We start from the raw sequence: 22,735 nt of genomic DNA, 5'->3' as shown, positions 1-22,735 counted from the left end.
AATTCTTTGCAGAGCTTTGAAAAATTAAAAAACAAAGTGCGAGATTGGCTCCATTATTACCAAATAATGGAGGCATATAACTTGGATGAAAAAGTTGGCTTCCAGGTGGAAAAATAAAAATTGGAAACAGAATTGTTAGATCCTAAAATTAAGAATTTGTCAAGAATGTATAACTTGCTGTTGAAATGGAACACTCAGGATGAAACGGTGAAATCTGCTATGATTAAATGGGCACAAGATTATGTTTGTTGACTGGGAACAGTTATGGACCACAGGTATTAAATTCACGGCATGTAATGCCCTAAGAGAGAATTTAATGAAAATGATTTACAGGTGGTACATGACACCAGTCAAGCTTGCAAAAATTTACCATTTGCCCGAAAATAAATGTTGGAAATGTAATGAGACTGAAGGTACATTTTTTCACCTTTGGTGGACATGCCCAAGGATTAAGACATTCTGGGAGATGATTTATAATGAAATGAAAAAGATATTTAAATATACATTTCTGAAGAAACCAGAGGCCTTTCTCCTGGGCACCAGGAATAGTGATTAGAGCATGGGTAGGCAACCTAAGGCCCGGGGGCCGGATCTGGCCCAATCCACTTCTAAATCCAGCCTGTGGACGGTCTGGGAATCAGTGTGTTTGTACATGAGTAGAATGTGTGCTTTTATTTAAAGTGCATCTCTGGGTTATTTGTAGGGCATAGCAATTCATTCATTACTATTTTTTCAAAATATAGTCCAGCCCCCCACAAGGTCTGAGGGACAGTGGACTGGCCCCCCTGCTGAAAACGTTTGCTGACCCCTGGGTTAGAGTGCCACACCTGGGAAACCAGGGTTCAAATCCCTGCTTGGAGATGGAGCTGACTGAGTGACCTTGGGCCAGTCACTGCCAATCAGTCTAACCTACCTGACAAGAACAATAAACAGCACCTTGAGCTCCCCGGAGAAACAGGTGGGATATAAATCTTTAGTTGGAATCTCCTTTCTTTTAACTTGAATCCATTAGGTAGGGACCTCTCCTCTGGAGCAAGAGAAAACTGGCTTGCTCCATCTTCTGTGTGACAGCCCTTTAGCTATCCAAAGATGGCTATCACATCTCTTTTCAGTCTCTTATCCAGGCTCAACATCCCCAGTTTCCTCAACCGTTTCTCATCAGGCTTGGTTTCCAGACCCTTGATCATCTTGGTCGCCCTTCCAGCTTGTCCATATCCTTCTTAAATTGTGATGTCCAGAACTGGACACAGTATTCCAGGCATGGTCTGACCAAAGGTGAATAAAGGTAAAGGTAAAGGGACCCCTGACCACTAGGTCCAGTTGTGACCGACTCTGGGGTTGCGGTGCTCATCTCACTTTATTGACCGAGGGAGCCGGTGTACAGCTTCCAGGTCATGTGGCCAGCATGACTAAGCCGCTTCTGGCGAACCAGAGCAGTGCACGGAAACGCCGTTTACCTTCCCGCTGGAGCGGCACCTATTTTCCTACTTGCACTTTGATGTGCTTTCAAACTTGCTAGGGACCGAGCAATGGGAGCTCACCCCATCATGGGGATTCGAACTGCCAACCTTCTGATCGGCAAGTCCTAGGCTCTGTGGTTTAACCCACAGTGTGGTACTATAAAATAGAGTGGTACTATAATTTCCCTTGATCTGGACACTATACTTCTGTTGATGCAGCCTAGAATTGCATTAGCTTGTTGACTCATGTTAAGCTTGTGGTCCACTAAGACCCCTAGATCCTTTTCACACGTACGCCAGATGTCTCCCATCTTATATTTGTGCAGCTGGTTCTTCCTGCCTAAGTGCCGAACCTTACATTTGTCCCTATTGAAATTCATTTTGTTAGCTTGGGCCCAGTTCTCCAACTGGTTACGGTCATCTAAAATCCCGATTTGGTCTTCTGCAGCAGTAGCTATGCCTCCCAATTCGGTGTCATCTGCAAATTTGACAAGCTTCCCCTCTATTCCTTTATCTAAGTTGTTTAAAAAGATGTTGAACAACAGGCCCAGGACAGAACCCCATGAGCTCTGTAAATAAGTACTTTCTCCGATACCAGATATAAGACTCATTCAGTACCCATCAAAAGCCTTTTCCTCCATGAGGTTCTCTAATCATCTGATATCACACATTGCTTTTGTGAGTCAGAGGTAAAATCAAATAACAAGGGGTATTGCTGAGCATAGTTGTGTTTGGTTTTTGCAAAGAGTGTGGGAATTCTCTGGCGTATGGTTTGTTTCTTTTTCTTTTTCTGTGTCTTTTTGGCCTGACATTTCATGTGACAGATGACAGAATGAGACGGAGACAGCAACAGAAGGGGACTTTGTGAAAATGAAAGCATTTGTGGGTTGAGATGTGAAAGTTTGGTGCAAGCGGGAAAGCGAGTGAATACCAGAGCCCTTTCGGTATAAAATGAAAAACATACTTTGCTGTGAGAGTGCATCTTCTCACACATTTTTAAAATCGTGGTGCTGGAGGAGAGATGCAGAAGGGCTTTGTGCATGTGGGAGAGAAATGGCCATCTCTGGGTCACACTTTACGTGGCTGGGATTGTAAAGCTGTAATTGCAGACATGATAGTATGAAGTGAGAAAGGAAAATCCATATTGGGGACCCAGTGTGTGGTGCAATGGTTAGAGCAGGGCTGGTGAGCCTCAGACTGGGGCCAGGAAAGTGTGTGTCTCTGACTCTCTGCCTGGCCCTCAGAACAGATGGAATAGAAGATTTGTGGAGCTGGAAGGGAACCCAAAGGCCATCCATTCCAGCCCCCTGCAATGCAGGAATCTCAGTTAAATAACCCCTAGCAGATGGCTATCCAACCTCCACTTAAAATCCTCCAAGGATTTTAAAATCCTCCACCACATTCCTAGGTAGTCCATTCCATTGCTGAACAGCTTTCATTCCTGATGTTTCGTCAGAATCTCTTTTCTTGTCATTTGAATTCCTTGGTTCAGCTCCTGCCGTCCGGAACAGCACGAAACAAGCTTGCTCCATCTTCCATATGATATTTGATATTTGAAGACAGCTCACCAACTCCCTCATCCCATCCCCATCAGGCTTGGTTTTCCAGACCCTTTTTCTGTTGACCCGCTAGCAAATTTGCAGCCAGATCAAATTTTGCAAGCAAGGTGTTGCGTGCTGGCAGTAGTTTGACCACACACACAAACTCGCTGGCACCTTCTGCACCAGCCGCAGCCTCCAGACCAGGGGGTCAGCAAACTTTTTCAGCAGGGGGCCGGTCCACTGTCCCTCAAACCTTGTGGGGGGGGCGGGACTATATATTTTTTGGGGGTGGGAATGAACGAATTCCTATGCCCCACAAATAACCCAGAGATGCATTTTAAATAAAAGCACACATTCTACTCATGTAAAAACACCAGGCAGGCTCCACAAATAACCCAGAGATGCATTTTAAATAAAAGGACACATTCTACTCATGTAAAAACACGCTGATTCCTGGACCGTCTGCGGGCTGGATTTAGAAGGTGATTGGACCCCAGGGGCAGCCCCACCTAGAGTTGGCTGGCAACTGTTCTCCTCGCCCGTAAGCAATCTCAGCTCATCTACCTGTGACTCTTTCAAGTGCAGATGGCAGGGTAGGGGGTTGAGCTGGGAAATATGAGCTGCGTCTCCCCCCCCCCCCCCCCCGGTAATAAAGAGGCCTCAAACATACACCTACTCGCCCCCGAATTGTCTCCGTCGACTATTTTGCAAGCCCTCGGCTCCTTGCCGTGCAGCTATTTTTAAAGATAATCTTCCAACGGAGTGGAAACAATTTTTGCCTACATCCTGAGCGCGTTTGTCTTCATCTGTTCCTAAGCTGTGATAATTAAGACAACCTGATGGAAAGTTCCCAGTGGCTGAATGACTTCATGGTCTTTTGGTGCCACAATACACTTGGATTTCGCTCTCCGAGTCTTGTGGCAAAAAGGTTTACATACTTTCTGGAAGGGCAGGGTGTGGCAGAGAGCCTAGGAAGGCTGTGGGCTTGGCGCGTCTCAGAATACGGGTCTGCTTTTTGGAAAAGCTACGCTGCAGATCACCCACATGTTATTGGCCTTGGTGCTGTTTAACTTACCCAGAGAGGATCCTTTCCTTCCAGGAAACTGTAGGGTCCTACTGTGATTGATTAGCTGGACTTGGGGCGCGTTTTGCCTTGTGGGTTCGGGGTGGCTGGCAGTGCTTTGAAAACGATCGCTGTGTATGAAAGCAGGATTTGAAAGCCATCCCGAAAATGCAAAAGAGGTTCCGTCCCTCTTCTGTCATGACTTACAGACCAGCCTGGTTTCCAAACGATGTTCAGACTCCAGGAAGAGGGTTGGGTAGGAGATCAGAGGAGAAAAAACATCGACACCAGCCCTACATTGGTTTGATAATGGATATGTTCCATTTGGCCTGCCTAATTTTGGGGAAAGTTTCAGGCTCCATTCCACACACAAACGCCATCTGGGGCAATTGTGAGCCTCTGTTTCACTGCTGGTGGATGTGGGTGCAAAATGCAGAAATGCAATTTTATTTTTTTAAAAAAAATCCATTCAGGAAGGTGGGTTTATACAGTCATACGCTGTGAGTTAAACCACAGAGCCTAGGACTTGCCGATCAGAAGGTCGGCGGTTCAAATCCCCGCAAAGGGGTGAGCTCCCATTGCTCAGTCCCTGCTCCTGCCAACCTGGCAGTTCGAAAGCACATCAAAGTGCAAGTAGATAAATAGGTACCGCTCCAGCGGGAAGGTAAATGGTGTTTCCATGCACTGCTCTGGTTCACCAGAAGCGGCTTAGTCATGCTGGCCACATGACCTGGAAGCTGTACACCGGCTCCCTCAGCCAGTAAAGCGAGATGAGCGCTGCAACCCCAGAGTCGGCCACGACTGGATCTAATGGTCAGGGGTCCCTTTACCTTTTACCTCATGTTACGTTTGCTTCATGTTACGTTTTTTCAGGTTGCATCCTGCAGCAACCTGGAAGTACCGGAAAGGGTTACTTCCGGGTTTTGCCGCATGCACATGCGCAGACACGCAAAAATGACGTCACGCACATGCACCAAAGCGGCAAATCGCAACCCGCGCATGCATAGACGCGCCGCTGTGGGTTGTATTCCTTTCATGTTGCGAACGGGCCTCCGGAACAGAACCCGTTCACAACCAGAGGTACCACTGTAATTGTGTTTTAACATTGCTGTGTCGTGCATGACGCCTGAACACACAGACAAAAGAATGTCAGACCAATGTTGGATCAGACCAATGAGCCAACCAGATGCCCTGACGGGAAACCAGCAAACAGGATCCGAGCACAAGAGTCCTCTTTCCTCCTGCTGCCAGTTCCAGAAACTGGTGTTCAGAAGCATTGGAGTCAGAGCAGAGCAATTGTGGCTATTAGCCATCGATAGCCCTTTCCTCCTCCCTGAATTTGCCCAATCCTGTTTAAAAGCCACCCAAGCTGGTGGCCGCTGCTGCTTCCTGTCAGAGCAAGTTCCACAATTTATGAGCTGTGCAAAGATGCACTTTCTTTTATCACATACAGCCTGTGCTTGTATTTGTTTTACTGTACTGTATTTGTAAAGGTAAAGGTAAAGGTACCCCTGCCCGTACGGGCCAGTCTTGATAGACTCTGGGGTTGTGCGCCCATCTCACTTAAGAGGCCAGGGGCCAGTGCTGTCCGGAGACACTTCCGGGTCACGTGGCCAGCGTGACATCGCTGCTCTGGCGAGCCAGAGCCGCACACGGAAACGCCGTTTACCTTCCCACTGGTAAGCGGTCCCTATTTATCTACTTGCACCCGGAGGTGCTTTCGAACTGCTAGGTTGGCAGGCGCTGGGACCGAGCAGCGGGAGCGCACCCCGCCGCAGGGATTCGAACCGCCAACCTTTCGATCGGCAAGCCCTAGGCGCTGAGGCTTTAACCCACAGCGCCACCTGCGTCCCACTGTATTTGTACTGTATTGTATATTGTATGGCTCAGGACCACAATACCTCAAGGACTGCCTCTTTCCATATGAACCTACCTGGTCCCTGAGATCATCATCTGATGCCCTCCTTCGTGTGCCTCCTCCTTGAAAGGTCCGGAGAGTGGCAACACGAGAACGGGGCCTTCTCTGCAGTGGCTCCCCATCTGTGGAATGATCTCCCCAGGGAGGCTTGCCTGGCGCCTTCATTGTACACCTTTAGGCACCAGGCAAAAACGTTCCTTTTTAACCAGGAGGCCTTTGGACATCCTATACCCTTTTAAAATGTGGCTCTTTTGGGCGGGGGGCATGTTATTGAGTTGCTGTTTTTATTCTGATTTTATATGTTGTCATCTTTTCTGTGAACCGCCCTGAGACCTCTGGATGTAGGGTGGTATATAAACTCAAAAAATAACAATAATAAATAACAATAGTATTTTTTTCTGTCGATTTTGTTTTTAATTGATAATCAAGTTTAGTGTTTTGTGGATTTGTAAGACACTCTGAAGCATCTTTTTTCTGTAAAAACAACATATTATTATTATTATTATTATTATTATTATTATTATTATTACTATTATTATTATTATTATTATTCCCCCCCCTTCTTCCTCCCCTAACTACTTGGTTTTGACTGTGAATCTTACTGGCGGTATCACCTGCAGTAGAATCACCCTTATTTCCTCTTCTTCTTGTGGAAAAACCAGGTCTGGAAAGGCATGTTGCTGCAACAGACAGTGAAAGAACAATATATTACCCTTATTTCTTACCTGGCAGGCGAGACACCTTGATCATGAAGGAGGTTTTCCCAGGCTGAGGCTCATCCATTGCACTGTGGGTGTGCTGACCCCTTGAATTTCCCCAAATGCGGGAAACTCGACTGCATAATTTGTGGTAGTTCAGGGAAGTTTTTAATGTGTGACATCTTACTACATGGAACTGGCGGAAATGACTGGCAGAATCCGAGACCAGGGAGAAGAGTCGGTGGAAGAAGATTGGAAGGAATTTAAAGATTATCTACAGAAACATTGTAAAATTAAGGAATGTTAGAAGGATGTTGGAATGAAGTTATGTGGTTTTAGCAGAAATGTTATAAAGGAGTATGTAAAAATGGATTGTTAACAGGTGAGAATGTAAAATTATAATATATTAAGATAAATTATTAAGATAAAAACAAAGATGGAAAGGATTTGCTGAATTAACTAACTGAACTAGAATAGAAAAGAGGGAGGTGTGAGAAGGTCAAGGAAATAAGTAAATGAAAGATAAGATATGGAAAAATTGATTTGTTTTTAATTGTTTTTATTTTTTGTATTTTGTATTTTTTGTTTTATTTTTCTTTATTTTTGTAATTTTGTTGAAACTTCAATAAATATTATTTTAAAAAATAATAATGTGTGACATCTTAGTGTATTTTTGGTCTTTGTGGAAGCCGCCCAGTGTGACTGGGGAAACCCAGCCAGATGGGCGGGGAGCAAATAAATTATTGTTGTTGTTGTTGTTGTTGTTGTTGTTGTTGTTGTTGTTGTTTCCTCTTCTTGTCCTGCAAAGCCCAGATCTGGAGATGTATGTATCTGTTGGTGTTGCTGCAACAATATATTTCCACCTTGAAGCTGACGGTTCTTTTTCTTTCCTGTTGGGCCTGGAACAGGTGGAGTCTGAGGACCAAGTCCTGGCAAATTTCTGCGGGAGGGAAGCCACGGACACAGAGCAGACCCCAGGGCAGCAGGCCATTGTCTCCCCGGGGTCTTTCATGAGCCTCACTTTCCGATCGGACTTCTCCAACGAGGAACGTTTCACAGGGTTTGACGCCCATTACACAGCCGTGGGTGAGTAGCTGCTTGGCCACAATATGGGTTGCCCAGGCCACTGGACTCCAAAGTACCTGCAGTTGACAACAGCTAAAATACATCAAAAGTGTGTGTTTTTTAAATACCGTATTTTTTGCTCTATAAGACGCACCAGACCATAAGACACACCTAGTTTTTGGAGGAGGAAAACAAGAAAAAAAAATATTCTGAATCTCAGAAGCCAGAACAGCAAGAGGGATCGCTGTGCAGTGAAAGCAGCAATCCCTCTTGCTGTTCTGGCTTCTGGGATAGCTGCGCAGCCTGCATTCGCTCCATAAGACGCACACACATTTCCCCTTACTTTTTAGGAGGGAAAAAGTGAGTCTTATACAGCAAAAAATATGGTACTACACAACTAAAACCCACAACAAAGCAGTCTAAAACCCAGTGGACTATATGCTGGCAAAAAGGGTGGCGCTAAAGAAACTCTAATTGAAAGGTTTGTTTGTCCCCAGTAAATAGTATTTGTTGCACTTGGATGGGTTTTTTAAAAAAATGATATTGCTGTATAATTTTTTTTCAGTGACTTACACACTTGCTGAAGCCTCTGGACAGTCTCCGGGGGCAGTCACCAATATAGTATGTTGCAGTAGTCAAGCTTTGACGTTGCAGAAGCCACGTCATAAAGGATAGCAGCCAGGTCAAAATGGAAGGGAAACTGAGTGTTTGCTTTAGTAAATGTGTAGCAAACAAGACTCACATGGCATTCTAATAATTCAACAAAAGAGAAAAAAGAATTCGCATGGTCAGGTATAAGATAAAGAGGTTTAAGACAATGAGTGTCTTTTGGGGGGCAGTTATTGGTTTGTTTTTTTCGTTCTTGTGTTCATCATGTATTTTGTGTTTCTATGTTGGAATTTTTGTGTGTGTGAACCACCCTGAGGTCTGTGGATGGAGGGTGGCATACAAATTTAAGAAATAAAATGATGATATAAAGGAAAATGGGAAGGTAAACGTGTACCAAAGAAGACTATTCCAAGTATTATGGCATCTTTCCAAGATAAGCAATAAGCAGCTGATCCAAAAAAATCATACAATAAAAAACGGCGCCATATGAAATAATATTTGGATGGAATTTGCCATCTGTGCAACCATGTCGTTAAACTAGCTACAATAAACCACCGTGCAGATGTAAAGTCCAGCGGGTCAACTTCCCCTCTGAGAGCCCAGAGTTGGTGGGCCAATTTCTCTGGTTTGGCTACAAATAAGGCTTTTAAAAACCAGTTTGTTGTAGAGTACACAGAAGCATCCTTCAATAATAATAATAATAATAATAATAATAATAATAATAATAATTATTATTATTTATACCCTGCCCTCCCCGTCAGGAGCCGGGCTCAGGGCGGCTAACACCAGTAAAATTACAATAAAAACATAATGGGGGGGGGGACCAATTTAAAATACAGGTTAAAATACAATTTAAAATGCAGCCTCATTTTAAAAGTGGCCCATAGATCAAAACCATAAGGGGAGGGAAACATAAGGGTCAGACTGAGTCCAAACTAAAGGCCAGGCGGAACAGCTCTGTCTTGCAGGCCCTATGGAAAGATGTCAAGTCCCGCAGGGCCCTAGTCTCTTGTGAAAAAGCGTTCCACCAAGTCGGGGCCAGTACTGAAAAGGCCCTGACCCTGGATGAGACCATTCTAACCACCTTGTGACTTGAGACCTCCAAAATGTTGTCATTTGTGGACCTTAAGGTCCTCCGTGGGACATACCAGGAGAGGCGGTCCCATAGGTACGTGGGTCCTAGGCCGCATAGGGCTTTAAAGGTCAAAACCAGCACCTAGCCTTCTAGCCTTGAGATGCGACGGAATGGGAAGCTGTTAGCAAATGAGGTATTCGTATCTTGGTCAACTGAAGTTACCTCCCACCAAACTTGGAAAGTAAGCACAACCTGGGGTCCATATAGATCTTTTGCCTGTTGACGGTGCCGAGTTCGAAAACCGCGGAATGCTAAAGGGTTTGCTTTACGAGTCTGCCGCTCCCTCTTGTTCTATAACAGATATCGATGAGTGTCTGGAGAAGAGCGACGAAGAGCTGGCCTGTGACCACCACTGCCACAACTATATTGGCGGGTACTACTGCTCCTGCCGGTTTGGCTACATCCTCCACTCTGACAACAGGACTTGCAAAGGTATTGCCTGTATCGCAGTGCTGGGAGGGAACTGGGCTGGTTGCTCTGAAACTTGAGAGCAGGAGTGGGGAATAGGTGCTTTAAAAAGGTAAAGGTACCCCTGACCGTTAAGTCTAGTCGTGGATGACTCTGGGGTTGTGGCACTCATCTCATTTTACTGGCCGAGGGAGCTGGCATTTGTCTGCAGACAGCTTCCGGGTCATGTGGCCAGCATGACTAAGCTGCTTCTGGCGAACCAGAGCAGCGCACGGAAACACCGTTTACCTTCCCACTGGAGCGGTACCTATTTATCTACTTGTACTTTTATGTGCTTTTGAACTGCTAGGTTGGCAGGAGCAGGGACCGAGCAACGGGAGCTCACCCCGTCGTGGGGATTCAAACCACTGACCTTCCGATCAGCAAGTCCTAGGCTCTGTGGTTTAGACCACAGTGCCACTCGTGTCCTTTAATAGGTGCTTTAGTTCCAAGCTTAGCACTTAGTGCATGGATTCAAAAATAATAGAATATATTAATTTGGGTGACTGTCAGGTTGGTGCCAGTTTCTCCGCCCCCCCTTGGGAGTAGAGAAGTAGAACAAAGCAAAAGGAGTCTCTTACCAGTTAGAAATTTTAATGATCACAGAGGGAGAACAAAGCATTCATTCCTAGGACAAAGATGCTCCCAATTAAGGATTTCTCCCCCACCCCCACCCCCATCACTTCCGTGTCTTACAACCTGAACTCGCAACCACTTTGCTTTCTGTTCTGCCACCTGATCTGCTCGCCTTGACCTTGGATGCTTTCCAGCAAAAGAGAGTCTGTTAACTCTGTCTGTCTGTCTCTCTCTCCCTCCCAGTTCTTCTTCTCCTAGCTGTTCACCACTCAGTTCTTCCCAACTTCTGCCTTCTGAACTATGTCCCTCTGCAAACCACTCTTCCAAATCTATACTGTCCCACTGCTCCTGGGAAGATTCAGGATCCTGATCAGGAGCAGAAGGAGGGGGGGTTCCCACCATTCCTTCTCAGTGCAGCCCTCCTCAGCACGGTCCCTGACAGTTGGGGTGGTTGGCCCAAAATGGCCTTACAGGCCAAATGCAGAGGCTTGGCAGGTGCAATTAGAACCATGGGATTGCGGCGACCAATGCGGGTACACCCACATCCCAATCCCCTGCCCCTCCCACCTCTGCCACTGAAGCTGCTGCCTCACCACAGATTTCTACCCCAACTCGTGTTGTTTCTCCACCAGTTTTGCTACCAGGACCTTGTGTCACGAGGTTGAACCAGGATCTCTCCTGCATGCACTTAGCCCCTGAGCTATTACTGCTCGTCCCCTAGAAACATGGGAAGAAGTGGCCTTCTGTGGAGTCAGACCATTGGCCACGGCAATACTGACCCCGGCAGACACAACGTAGCAAAGGTGTTGTGTGTGCTGGGATGCAGCCAAGGAATCGGGGGCAATTGGCAGGCCCCCAGCAGGCCTCAGCCCACCAGCCGGTGTGCCAGCCGATCTCCAGTCCTTGGATCAGCATGAAACTGCGACCCTAGCTTCAGAAGCCTTCAGAAGCTGGGCACACACACTCAGCATAGTAAATAACGCTGCACAACAGAAGTGGCAAGGAGAGGCTGTGTTGAGCATATTTACAAGCAGTTTATTCAGCATACATCAGGACAAGAGGAAAAAACATGTCTTTTCCCTTTCATGTCCAAGCAAGCAGCATAAGCAAAAACTATACACACAGACGGATGTTCCCAGCAAACTGTGCTGGAGTGTAAACAGACATGTGACCTACAACAGTCTCATGCCTGTCCCTTAAGGTGGAACGGAATATTCTAACAGTGTGTTCACCCTTGTCTCCCTTGCAGTGGAGTGCAGCAACAACCTCTTCACTCAGAGGAATGGGGTGATCAACAGCCCAGACTTCCCCAATTCCTACCCCAAGAGCTCCGATTGCTTGTACCGCATTGAGCTGGAAGAGGGTTTCTTCATTACGCTGGAGTTCAACGACAACTTTGACATTGAAGACCACCCGGAGGTCACCTGCCCATATGACTACATCAAGGTGAGCACATCAAGCTGATCTAGCTCTAGTTCCACGGCAACTGGAAAATACCAGGAGGCCAGGGAGAAATCACACACACACACACCCTTGTGTTTTAAGTACAGTACGGTTGCATTCGACTTGCCTGATTTCAACCAGACACAAATGATGGTCTTGCCTTTTCTCTGCTCCTCCTTTGATTGTGTTCCCTGACAGATCAAAGCCGGGCGTCAGGAGTTTGGGCCTTTTTGTGGAGAGAAATCGCCAGGACGCATCGAAACGAAGAGCAACAGCATTCAGATATTGTTCCACAGTGACAACTCTGGAGAGAATGGAGGGTGGAAGCTTTCCTACACGGCAATAGGTAATCTTCCCCGAGGCGACCCTTCTTAGCCCCCACCTGTTCTATACATTTAGACCAGCAGCATCTCACTCCCAGAGAATCATGGGTACTGTAGTCTGTTCAGAGTGCTGAGAGGCTCTTAGTCCCCGCACAGACCAGACTCTACTAGAGGAGAGAGGGCTCGTTTGCTCACATCCTGATATATATATATAATTTTCAATGCAAAATTACAACAAAAATTACAAACATTGAATCCAAAATAAAACAGTACAAACAAGCAAAACAAAACAAAACAAAACACAAAAGAAAAAAGAACACAAAAAACAAAACAAAAACACACATCTACAAATAAAACGATATCATCATTCTAATCTAATCCTTACATACATATACACATATTGACTTCCTTCCTTTGTTCTAAGACCTCAAAATTTTTACTCTTTCTAAGTTGATGTGTCTAATGTAGATTATCTTTATACTTTTTACACCATTTTTCTCTTTCTTTAACCCTGCAAAGCATCATTCATTATATACCAATATACTTACTCTAGAACAATGTTTGTTTGTTTTTAATTTTTGGTCCGATTGTCCCCTTATGAATGCTGTGAGTCTTGCCAGATTTATATATTCACAAAAATTAATTTGCCATTCTTTCATTGATGGAATTTTTCTCCCTTTCCAATTTTTTTGCTATGAGCAGCCTGGCAGCTGTTGTCGCATAGAGGAATACTTTCCTTTGATTGTCAGGAATATCGTTTGTGATTATACCTAAAAGGAACACCTCCGGTTTTTTACTAAAAGATATTTTAAACATCTTGTTGATTTCTTCATATATTTCATTCCAAAATTGTTTAATAGGTCGGCATTCCCACCACATGTGAAACATTGTTCCTATTTCTTTCTTGCATCTCCAACATGTATTTGATTTTAATTTGTAAATTTTAGCCAATTTTACTGGAGTTAAGTACCATCGGTACACCATTTTCATCAAATTTTCTCTGATTGTGTAACATGCCGTAAATTTGATATCACATTTCCACCATTTCTCCCATTGGTCCAGCCGAATTGCGTAACCTGTATCGCATGCCCATTTACCGCATTTTTCGCTCTATTTGACACACTGGACCATAAGACGCACCTAGTTTTTAGGGGAGGAAAACAAGAAATAAGAAAGCAACGCAAAGCATCCTGAGCTAAGAGGGAGTGCTCCTCCATCTTCGCTCAGGAGGCTTTGTGGTGCTATCCCTGAAGCCAGGAGAGCAAGCAGGATCAGTGCACACCGACCCCTCTTGCCCTCCTGGCTTCAGCGAAAGCAAGCCTACTGGCTTTCCCCCCACCTCCCACAAGAGCCACACGCTCTTTAAAGGGAGCGCTGCTCATGGGGGCTTTTCTGGGAGGTGGGGGAAAGGACAGAGCTGCGCACTCGGTCCCTTCCCCCACCTCCCGCAAAAGCCAGGGATAGCCGCAGGGCTCCCCTTTGCCCTGTGGAGGCTTCGCACTGCTAAGGCAGAAGCTAGAACAGCGAGAGGGAGCGCTGCACAGCTTCCCCCGCCAGCCCCAAAGAGCAGCTCAAGAGCGTGCCACACTCAGGCAATTTAGCTCCAGGGACCACACATTCGCTCCATAAAACGCACAGACATTTCCCCTTAGTTTTTAAGAGGGAAAAAGTGCGTCTTATGGAGCGAAAAATACGGTAGTCATAACTCAGATCCTGCCTCCGGGTTTCCCACAGGCATTTGATTGGCCACCGTAAGAACAAGATGCTGGCCTGATCCAGCCAGCTTTTCTTATGTTCTTAATTCCTAAAGTGGTTTAAAGTCAGTCCCTCTTCCCAGGGAACTCTGCTGCTGTGGGAAAGGAACAGGGGTCTCCAAGAAACTCTCAGCACCCTCCACAAACTACAGTTCCCAGGATTCCTTGGGTGCAGCCAAGAGTGTTTAAAGCAGTGGTTCTCAAACTTTTTTCTCTGAGCCACACTTGCAGAATAAAAATTTGCTCACGGCACACTGAATTTTTTTATTGATAAGAAATACATTGGAAAATAACATTGGAACCAGGCAGAGTGCCTTCTCGGTGGTGGCGTCCGCCCTGTGGAATGCCCTCCCATCAGATGTCAAGGAAATAAACAACTATCCAACTTTTAGAAGACATCTGAAGGCAGCCCTGTTTAGGGAAGTTTCAAATGTTTGAAGTTTTATTCTGTTTTTAATGTTCTGTTGAAAGCTACCCAGAGTGACTGGGGAAACCCAGCCAGATGGGCGGGGTAGAGATAATAAATTATTATTATTATTAAACAAAAAGGGAAAGCTCCTAGCAGTGCTTGATTTATAACATAGAACACAACTGCTTTATGATATGATCATGGGACATCCCAAAAATATAAAGCAATGCAGCTACTTGAATGATTCCCAAAATATAATTATAAACTATACCGTAGGTATGTATACAAACCCAGTGAGAAGTGTGAGCTTGCTTTTGCAGGGGTATCTCATTTATAACAGATCTAATTCGAGACAAACAAACTCTCATCTCCTCATCAACACAAAGAAGCCTTTCTCTTTTCCGATCTTTCATATTTCTTTGTTTATCCTTCAATCTTCCAACCACACTTGCCATTCTCTCTTTTTTTCCCCCCCAAAAAATTTTTTAATTTTATAACACAAATAAACAACACAAACAGAAAAACAAACAATACAAACAGATTCTTGTCTTATCCTTATTTTTTCTAAACATTGTTAGGTGAGCTTCTCCAAGTCCCCCCTATCTGATTTTCATTTTACCTCATCTTTAGCAGTTTCATATATCATAATTTCTAACCATTTTTTTATCACACTTACTTTAACCATAAAAATCTTCACATTTTATCACTTACAAATAATTTGTTGTTGTTTAGTCGTTTAGTCGTGTCCGACTCTTCGTGACCCCCTGGACCAGAGCAGGCCAGGCACTCCTGTCCTCCACTGCCCCCCGCAGCTTGGTCAGACTCATGCTGGTAACCTCGAAAACACTATCCAACCATCTCGTCCTCTGTCGCCCCCTTCTCCTTGTGCCCTCCATCTTTCCCAACATCAGGGTCTTCTCCAGGGAGTCTTCTCTTCTCATGAGGTGGCCAAAGTACTGGAGCCTCAGCTTCACAATCTGTCCTTCCAGTGAGCACTCAGGGCTGATTTCCTTCAGAATGGAGAGGTTTGATCTTCTTGCAGTCCATGGGACTCTCAAGAGTCTCCTCCAGCACCATAATTCAATACGCTATCTTCTACTTCTAACCCTACAGCCTAAATCCACTTCCAAAGCTATTCTAAGATTTAAATATTAACATCTTTTTTCAAATATTCCTTAAACTTCTTCCAATCTTATTCCACCGTCTCTTCTCTCTGGTCTCGGAGTCTTCCAGTCAGTTTGGCAAGTTCCATATACAGTGGTACCTCGGGATGCGAACGGGATCTGTTCCGGAGCCCCGTTCACATCCCGAACGGAACGTAAGACGCAACAGCGCATCTGCGCATGTGCGGGTCGCGTTTTGACGCTTCCGCACGTGCGTGTGACATCATTTTGCGTGTCTGCGCATGCGCAAGCGGCAAAACCCGGAAGTGACGCGCTTCGTCACTTCCTGGTCACCGCAGAGTGCAACCCGAACATGCTCAACCTGAAGCACATTCAACTCGAGGTATGACTGTAGTCCATCATCTTCATCTGCCATTCTTCGATAGTTGGTAAATCTTGTTTCTTCCAATTCTTCACTAGCAATATTCTCACAGCTGTTGTGGCATACAGAAAAAAAATAACATCCTTTTCACACTTGACATTCTGTCCTGCCATGGCACACCCTTTGAGAACCATGGGTTTAAAGCAATATGATACTACTTTCAATGTATGGTCCAGGTGGGACCTTAAGCTTGCATGCAAATAATTATTATTATTATTATTATTATTTATTTATTTATTTATTTATACCCCACCCATTGGGCTGGGTTTCCCCAGCCACTCTTTCAATACATCTTCTGGCACTTTATCTCCAAATAAATACTGCATGGGGGCCCAACTTTCCAAATGAAAATGCATTTATTTATTTTATTTTATTTTATTGAAGCTCATTAAACTGCATGCCCGCTAAAATCAAGATGTTGGTTGCTCATCAGCCTCATCCTTCTGTTGCGTTTGCCCACTCAAATCTGCATCAAATTATGGTCTGGCTGAGCATCAGTTGCCTGAATCAAACACAGAGGAATAATTCCCGACCACTCACCACCAGTGCAGAATGTAAAATGTCAGGACCACCAAGGAAAGTGTAAATTTTACACAACATGCAATTATTTGCAGAATGAACCCAATAATATAATAGCTACTGGGCACAGCTATACAAATTTTTTTTTTAAAAAAAAATGCAGCTTGACGGCTTAACTCAAACATGCAATTCAATTGCCTAACAATTTGGAAAAAATGGCTTCTAAATGGAATAATAAAATGCATAATGTGCGTTGAAAGAAGGAGATAAATGGATAAATTCCCTGTTATGAATAAACAACACTGCTATTTTTAAATATATACATACACCGCATGTTAACTACCAGACTTTTAGAAGACATCTGAAGGCAGCCCTGTTCAGGGATGCTTTTAATGTTTGATGTATCATAGTATTTTAATATTCTTTTGGAAGCCGCCCAGAGTGGCTGGGGAGGCCTAGCCAGATGGGCGGGGTATAAATAATAAATTATTATTATTATTATTATTATTATTATTGTGTCTCAAATTCATTAAATTAATTGCTTTCTGTGAATAATTGCATGTTGTGTGGAATGTGCAGGGGATCCTGATCTTTTATAACCTATGTCTGAGACATCAATTTCTTGGTGAGAAGCCAAGCCAGGCATTTCACTCCAAGAGAAGCACAATTTTGGCACCGGAGGCCCCATATTCATTCTCAAATGGCACCACAACAAGGTCTCCAACATTCCACCTTTCTACAACGTTGTTGTTGTTGTTTAGTCGTTTAGTCATGTCTGACTCTCCATGACTCCATGGACGAGAGCACGCCAGGCACTCCTGTCTTCCACTGCCTCCCGCAGTTTGGTCAAACGCATGCTGGTAGCTTCGAGAACACTGTCCAACCATCTCGTCCTCTGTCGTCCCCTTCTCCTTGTGCCCTCCCTCTTTCCCAACATCAGGGTCTTTTCCAGGGAGTCTTCTCTTCTCATGAGGTGGCCAAAGTCTTGGAGCCTCAGCTTCAGGATCTGTCCTTCCAGGGAGCACTCAGGGCTGATTTCCTCAAGAATGGAGAGGTTGGATCTTCTTGCAGTCCATGGGACTCTCAAGAGTCTCCTCCAGCACCAGAATTCAAAAACATCCCTTCTTCGGCGATCAGCCTTCTTTATGGTCCAGCTCTCACTTCCATACATCACTACTGGGAAAACCATGGCTTTAACTATACGGACCTTTGTTGGCAAGGTGATGTCTCTGCTTTTTAAGATGCTTGTCTAGGTTTGCCATCACCTTTCTCCCAAGGAGCAGGCATCTTTCAATTTCGTGACTGCTGTCACCATCTGCAGTGATCATGGAACCCAAGAAAGTAAAATCTCTCACTGCCTCCATTTCTTCCCCTTCTATTTGCCAGGAGGTGATGGGACCAGTGGCCACGATCTTAGTTTTTTTGATGTTGAGCTTCAGACCATATTTTGCGCTCTCCTGTTTCACCCTCAATAAAAGGTTCTTTAATTCCTCCTCACTTTCTGCCATCAAGGTTGTGCCATCTTGAGTACCCTTACTCAAAAGGAAGCCCCTCTGTGTTCAGCCGGGCTTTCTCCCAGTGGCTTAGAAGCACCACACTTCTGTTCTGGTTCCTGCCCATTGATCCTTTGGCAGATGGTCGCTGCTGCACCTCTCAGCTTTTCCATGCCGAGAAATCAAGAAGCAATTATTCCATTTCCTCCTTGAGCTGAGTCACAGAGAGTGGTTTGGATGCACCAGTGAAAAGGGCACAGAACTCTACATTTTCAGTCCAAGAGGACAGGAGTCGTTCTTTTCCTCTCCAGAAACATTTGCGCACTTTCACAGAATCACAGAATTGCAGGGTTCGTTGTCCAACCCCTTCCAGTGCAGGAACCACAGTTGTTCCCTCTACAGTGCTTAACATTGCAGCTACATCTTCTGGAGCAGCTTAACATTGCAGCTGCATCTTCTAGAGCCGCTTAACATTGCAGCTGCATCTTCTAGAGCCGCTTAACATTGCAGCTGCATCTTCTGGAGCAGCTTAACATTGCAGCTGCATCTTCTGGAGCAGCTTAACATTGCAGCTGCATCTTCTAGAGCCGCTTAACATTGCAGCTGCATCTTCTAGAGCCGCTTAACATTGCAGCTGAATCTTCTGGAGCGGCTTAACATTGCAGCTGCATCTTCTGGAGCCGCTTAACATTGCAGCTGCATCTTCTGGAGCAGCTTAACATTGCAGCTTCATCTTCTGGAGCCGCTTAACATTGCAGCTGAATCTTCTGGAGCCGCTTAACATTGCAGCTTCATCTTCTGGAGCCGCTTAACATTGCAGCTGCATCTTCTGGAGCAGCTTAACATTGCAGCTGCATCTTCTGGAGCAGCTTAACATTGCAGCTGAATCTTCTGGAGCAGCTTAACATTGCAGCTGCATCTTCTGGAGCCGCTTAACATTGCAGCTGCATCTTCTGGAGCCGCTTAACATTGCAGCTGCATCTTCTGGAGCCGCTTAACATTGCAGCTGAATCTTCTGGAGCCGCTTAACATTGCAGCTGAATCTTCTGGAGCAGCTTAACATTGCAGCTGAATCTTCTGGAGCGGCTTAACATTGCAGCTGCATCTTCTGGAGCCGCTTAACATTGCAGCTGCATCTTCTGGAGCCGCTTAACATTGCAGCTGCATCTTCTGGAGCCGCTTAACATTGCAGCTTCATCTTCTGGAGCCGCTTAACATTGCAGCTTCATCTTCTGGAGCCGCTTAACATTGCAGCTGCATCTTCTGGAGCCGCTTAACATTGCAGCTGCATCTTCTGGAGCCGCTTAACATTGCAGCTGAATCTTCTGGAGCCGCTTAACATTGCAGCTTCATCTTCTGGAGCCGCTTAACATTGCAGCTGCATCTTCTGGAGCAGCTTAACATTGCAGCTGCATCTTCTGGAGCCGCTTAACATTGCAGCTGCATCTTCTGGAGCAGCTTAACATTGCAGCTGCATCTTCTGGAGCCGCTTAACATTGCAGCTGCATCTTCTAGAGCCGCTTAACATTGCAGCTGCATCTTCTGGAGCAGCTTAACATTGCAGCTGCATCTTCTGGAGCCGCTTAACATTGCAGCTGCATCTTCTGGAGCAGCTTAACATTGCAGCTGAATCTTCTGGAGCCGCTTAACATTGCAGCTGAATCTTCTGGAGCAGCTTAACATTGCAGCTGAATCTTCTGGAGCGGCTTAACATTGCAGCTGCATCTTCTGGAGCAGCTTAACATTGCAGCTGCATCTTCTAGAGCCGCTTAACATTGCAGCTGCATCTTCTGGAGCCGCTTAACATTGCAGCTGCATCTTCTGGAGCCGCTTAACATTGCAGCTGAATCTTCTGCAGCAGCTTAACATTGCAGCTGAATCTTCTGGAGCAGCTTAACATTGCAGCTGCATCTTCTGGAGCCACTTAACATTGCAGCTGCATCTTCTAGAGCCGCTTAACATTGCAGCTGCATCTTCTGGAGCCGCTTAACATTGCAGCTGCATCTTCTAGAGCCGCTTAACATTGCAGCTGCATCTTCTGGAGCCGCTTAACATTGCAGCTGCATCTTCTAGAGCCGCTTAACATTGCAGCTGCATCTTCTGGAGCCGCTTAACATTGCAGCTGCATCTTCTAGAGCCGCTTAACATTGCAGCTGAATCTTCTGGAGCAGCTTAACATTGCAGCTGAATCTTCTAGAGCAGACTGCAGCAACATGATGCCCTTTAAGCCCATAAGAAGTGTGCTGCCAGATCAGGCCAATGACCCATCTTGTCCAGCAGCCTGTTCTCACAGGGGCCAACCAGATATCTCTTCTGGAAAACCCACAAGCAGGATTCAAGCACAGGAGTAACTCTTCACCCCACCACCCGGGGTTTCAAGCAACTGGGATTCAGAAGCATGGCTGCCTCTGTCCGTGCATTCATTGTGGCTAGTAGCTCTCCATGAATTTGTCTAACCCAGTGTTTCCCAACCTTGGGCCTCCAGCTGTTTTTGAACTACAACTCCCATCATCCCAGACTAGCAAGACCAGTGGCAAGGGATTATGGGAATTGTAGTCCAAAAACAGCTGGAGGCCCAAGGTTGGGAAACACTGGTCTAACCCGCTCTCTGTTTTTAAACTAAATTTATTTATTTGGTTTTTCAAATTTAAGTTTTACAATCACATATCCAACATACAGTGGATGCTCGGGTTGTGAACGTGATTGGTTGCACGTTCGCAACCCGCAGCATTCGCAACCCGCAGCTGCGCGTCTGCGCACGCATGGGTTGTGATTCACTCAGTATCTGTCAGAAATTCTACTTTTTCCACATAAATTTTGATGTATTCCTTCAAGATAGCCCACTCCTTATTCGCTTTTTGTACCATATCTCCTCCTATCCTCCCTGTTAGTTCGGCAATATGGAAGTATTCCATCATTTTAGATAGATGATAGATGATAGATAGATAGATAGATAGATAGATAGATAGATAGATAGATAGTAGATGGTAGATGGTAGATGGTAGATGGTAGATGATAGATAGATAGATAGATAGATAGATAGATAGATGATAGATAGATAGATAGATAGATAGATAGATAGATAGATGATAGATGACAGATAGATAGATAGATATATGATAGATAGACTTTATTCGCATTAGCCAACGGAAATAGCAACATAAAACAAGCTATATATGCAATTAAAAAGACAACAATGGGTAAACATTTTACATAACCAGCCTGTTTTAGTTGGGACACTGCTGCTTTTCCCATTTTTGGCAATCAGTAACCTTGCCGCCGTAGTTGCGTAGTTTATTTCATTTTCAAAATGTTACGGATGCTGTTATGTCGATCATCACCTGGGGGCTCCTCCCTTTTCTTTCTCTCTGCCTGCATGCGCCCCACAGGGGACCCCTGCCCACTTGTGGAGCCTCCTCCCCACGGCAAGATCGAGCCCTCCCAGGCCACATACACCTTCAAGGACCAGGTGGTCGTCAGCTGCAACACTGGATACAACGTCCTAAAGGTACAATGGGGGGGAGGGCTGTGGCGGCACTTAGAGCAACTTCCACCACTGTCCCAAGTTCCCTTGCACATCCTAGAATTACAGAAGGCATTCCGGCTTCTGATTGGATCCCAGAATGTCCTGTTTCCCCCTTCCAGCGCCGCTGAGCTCATGGGGGAGGATGAGTTTGCAGTGGTACCATGATGGTGATTATTTATTTATTTATTTATTTATTTATTTATTTATTTATTTATTTCCCACCCATCTGGCTGGGTTTCCCCAGCCACTCTGGGCGGCTCCCAACAGAATATTAAAAACACGATAAAACTTCAAGCGTTAAAAACTTCCCTAAACAGGGCTGCCTTCAGATGTCTTCTAAAAGTCAGACAGTTGTTTATTTCCTTGACATCTGGTGACAGGGCGTTCCACAGGGTGGGCGCCGCCACCGAGAAGGCCCTCTGTTCCCTGTATTTTTACTTCTCGCAATGAGGGAACTGCCAGATGACCCTCGGCGCTGGACCTCAGTGTCCAGGCAGAACGATGGGGGTGGAGACGCTCCTTCAGATATACAGGACTGAGACTTTTTAGGGCTTTAAAGGTCAACACCAACACTTAAATAGTGCTCGGAAACGTACTGGGAGCCAATGTAGGTCTTTCAGGGCCGGTGTTTCCATGCTTTCTCGCAGCACCAAAAAACACAGCTGCTGACTCGTGCAAGAGAACAGCACCCAAAGACACGCGTCCCAGTTTACTCCAGTGGAATGTTGGAGAGTATGCTACTGGGAGCCCAGCTGAGGGCTCCGTCACATTTGCCTTGTTGGTCCCAAAATTAACCAGTTGGAAAGGGGCGTTGCCCAGTGATAGAGCATCTGCTTTTCATGGAGAATGTCTCAGGTTTGATTCCTGGTATCATCAGTTGGGCTGGAAAGACCCACCCTGAAACCCTGGAGGACTGCTGCCAGCCAGTGCAGACAGTATCAGTTAGCTGGACCAATGGTCTCACTCAGCATATGGAAACTTCCATTGTTCCACTTTCAATGCTATAAAAAGGTAAAGGGACCCCTGACCATTAGGTCCAGTCGTGACCGACTCTGGGGTTGCGGCGCTCATCTCGCTTTATTGGCCGAGGGAGCCGGCGTACAGCTTCCGGGTCATGTGGCCAGCATGACTAAGCCGCTTCTGGCGCACCAGAGCAGCGCACAGAAATGCCGTTTACCTTCCTGCCGGAGTGGTACCTATTTATCTACTTG

General features: G+C 45.5%; 1 protein-coding gene across 4 annotated transcripts in view; it reads left to right on the top strand.

The window, feature by feature from the left end:
* MASP1 (MBL associated serine protease 1) overlaps nucleotides 1-22,735 on the top strand; it is a 115,236-nt gene that overhangs the window by 35,464 nt on the left and 57,037 nt on the right. For all 4 annotated transcript variants that reach the window (XM_079977891.1, XM_079977888.1, XM_079977889.1 and 1 more), the window contains exons 3-7: nucleotides 7,589-7,766; nucleotides 9,790-9,921; nucleotides 11,762-11,958; nucleotides 12,154-12,301; nucleotides 21,388-21,506. In XM_079977891.1, coding sequence (XP_079834017.1) covers nucleotides 7,589-7,766; nucleotides 9,790-9,921; nucleotides 11,762-11,958; nucleotides 12,154-12,301; nucleotides 21,388-21,506 — 774 coding nt within the window. The remainder of the gene's footprint in view (nucleotides 1-7,588; nucleotides 7,767-9,789; nucleotides 9,922-11,761; nucleotides 11,959-12,153; nucleotides 12,302-21,387; nucleotides 21,507-22,735) is intronic.

Source organism: Podarcis cretensis (assembly GCF_951804945.1).
Source record: "Podarcis cretensis genome assembly, chromosome: 5".
Taxonomy (NCBI): domain Eukaryota; kingdom Metazoa; phylum Chordata; class Lepidosauria; order Squamata; family Lacertidae; genus Podarcis; species Podarcis cretensis.
This window is presented reverse-complemented; position numbering and strand designations above follow the sequence as displayed.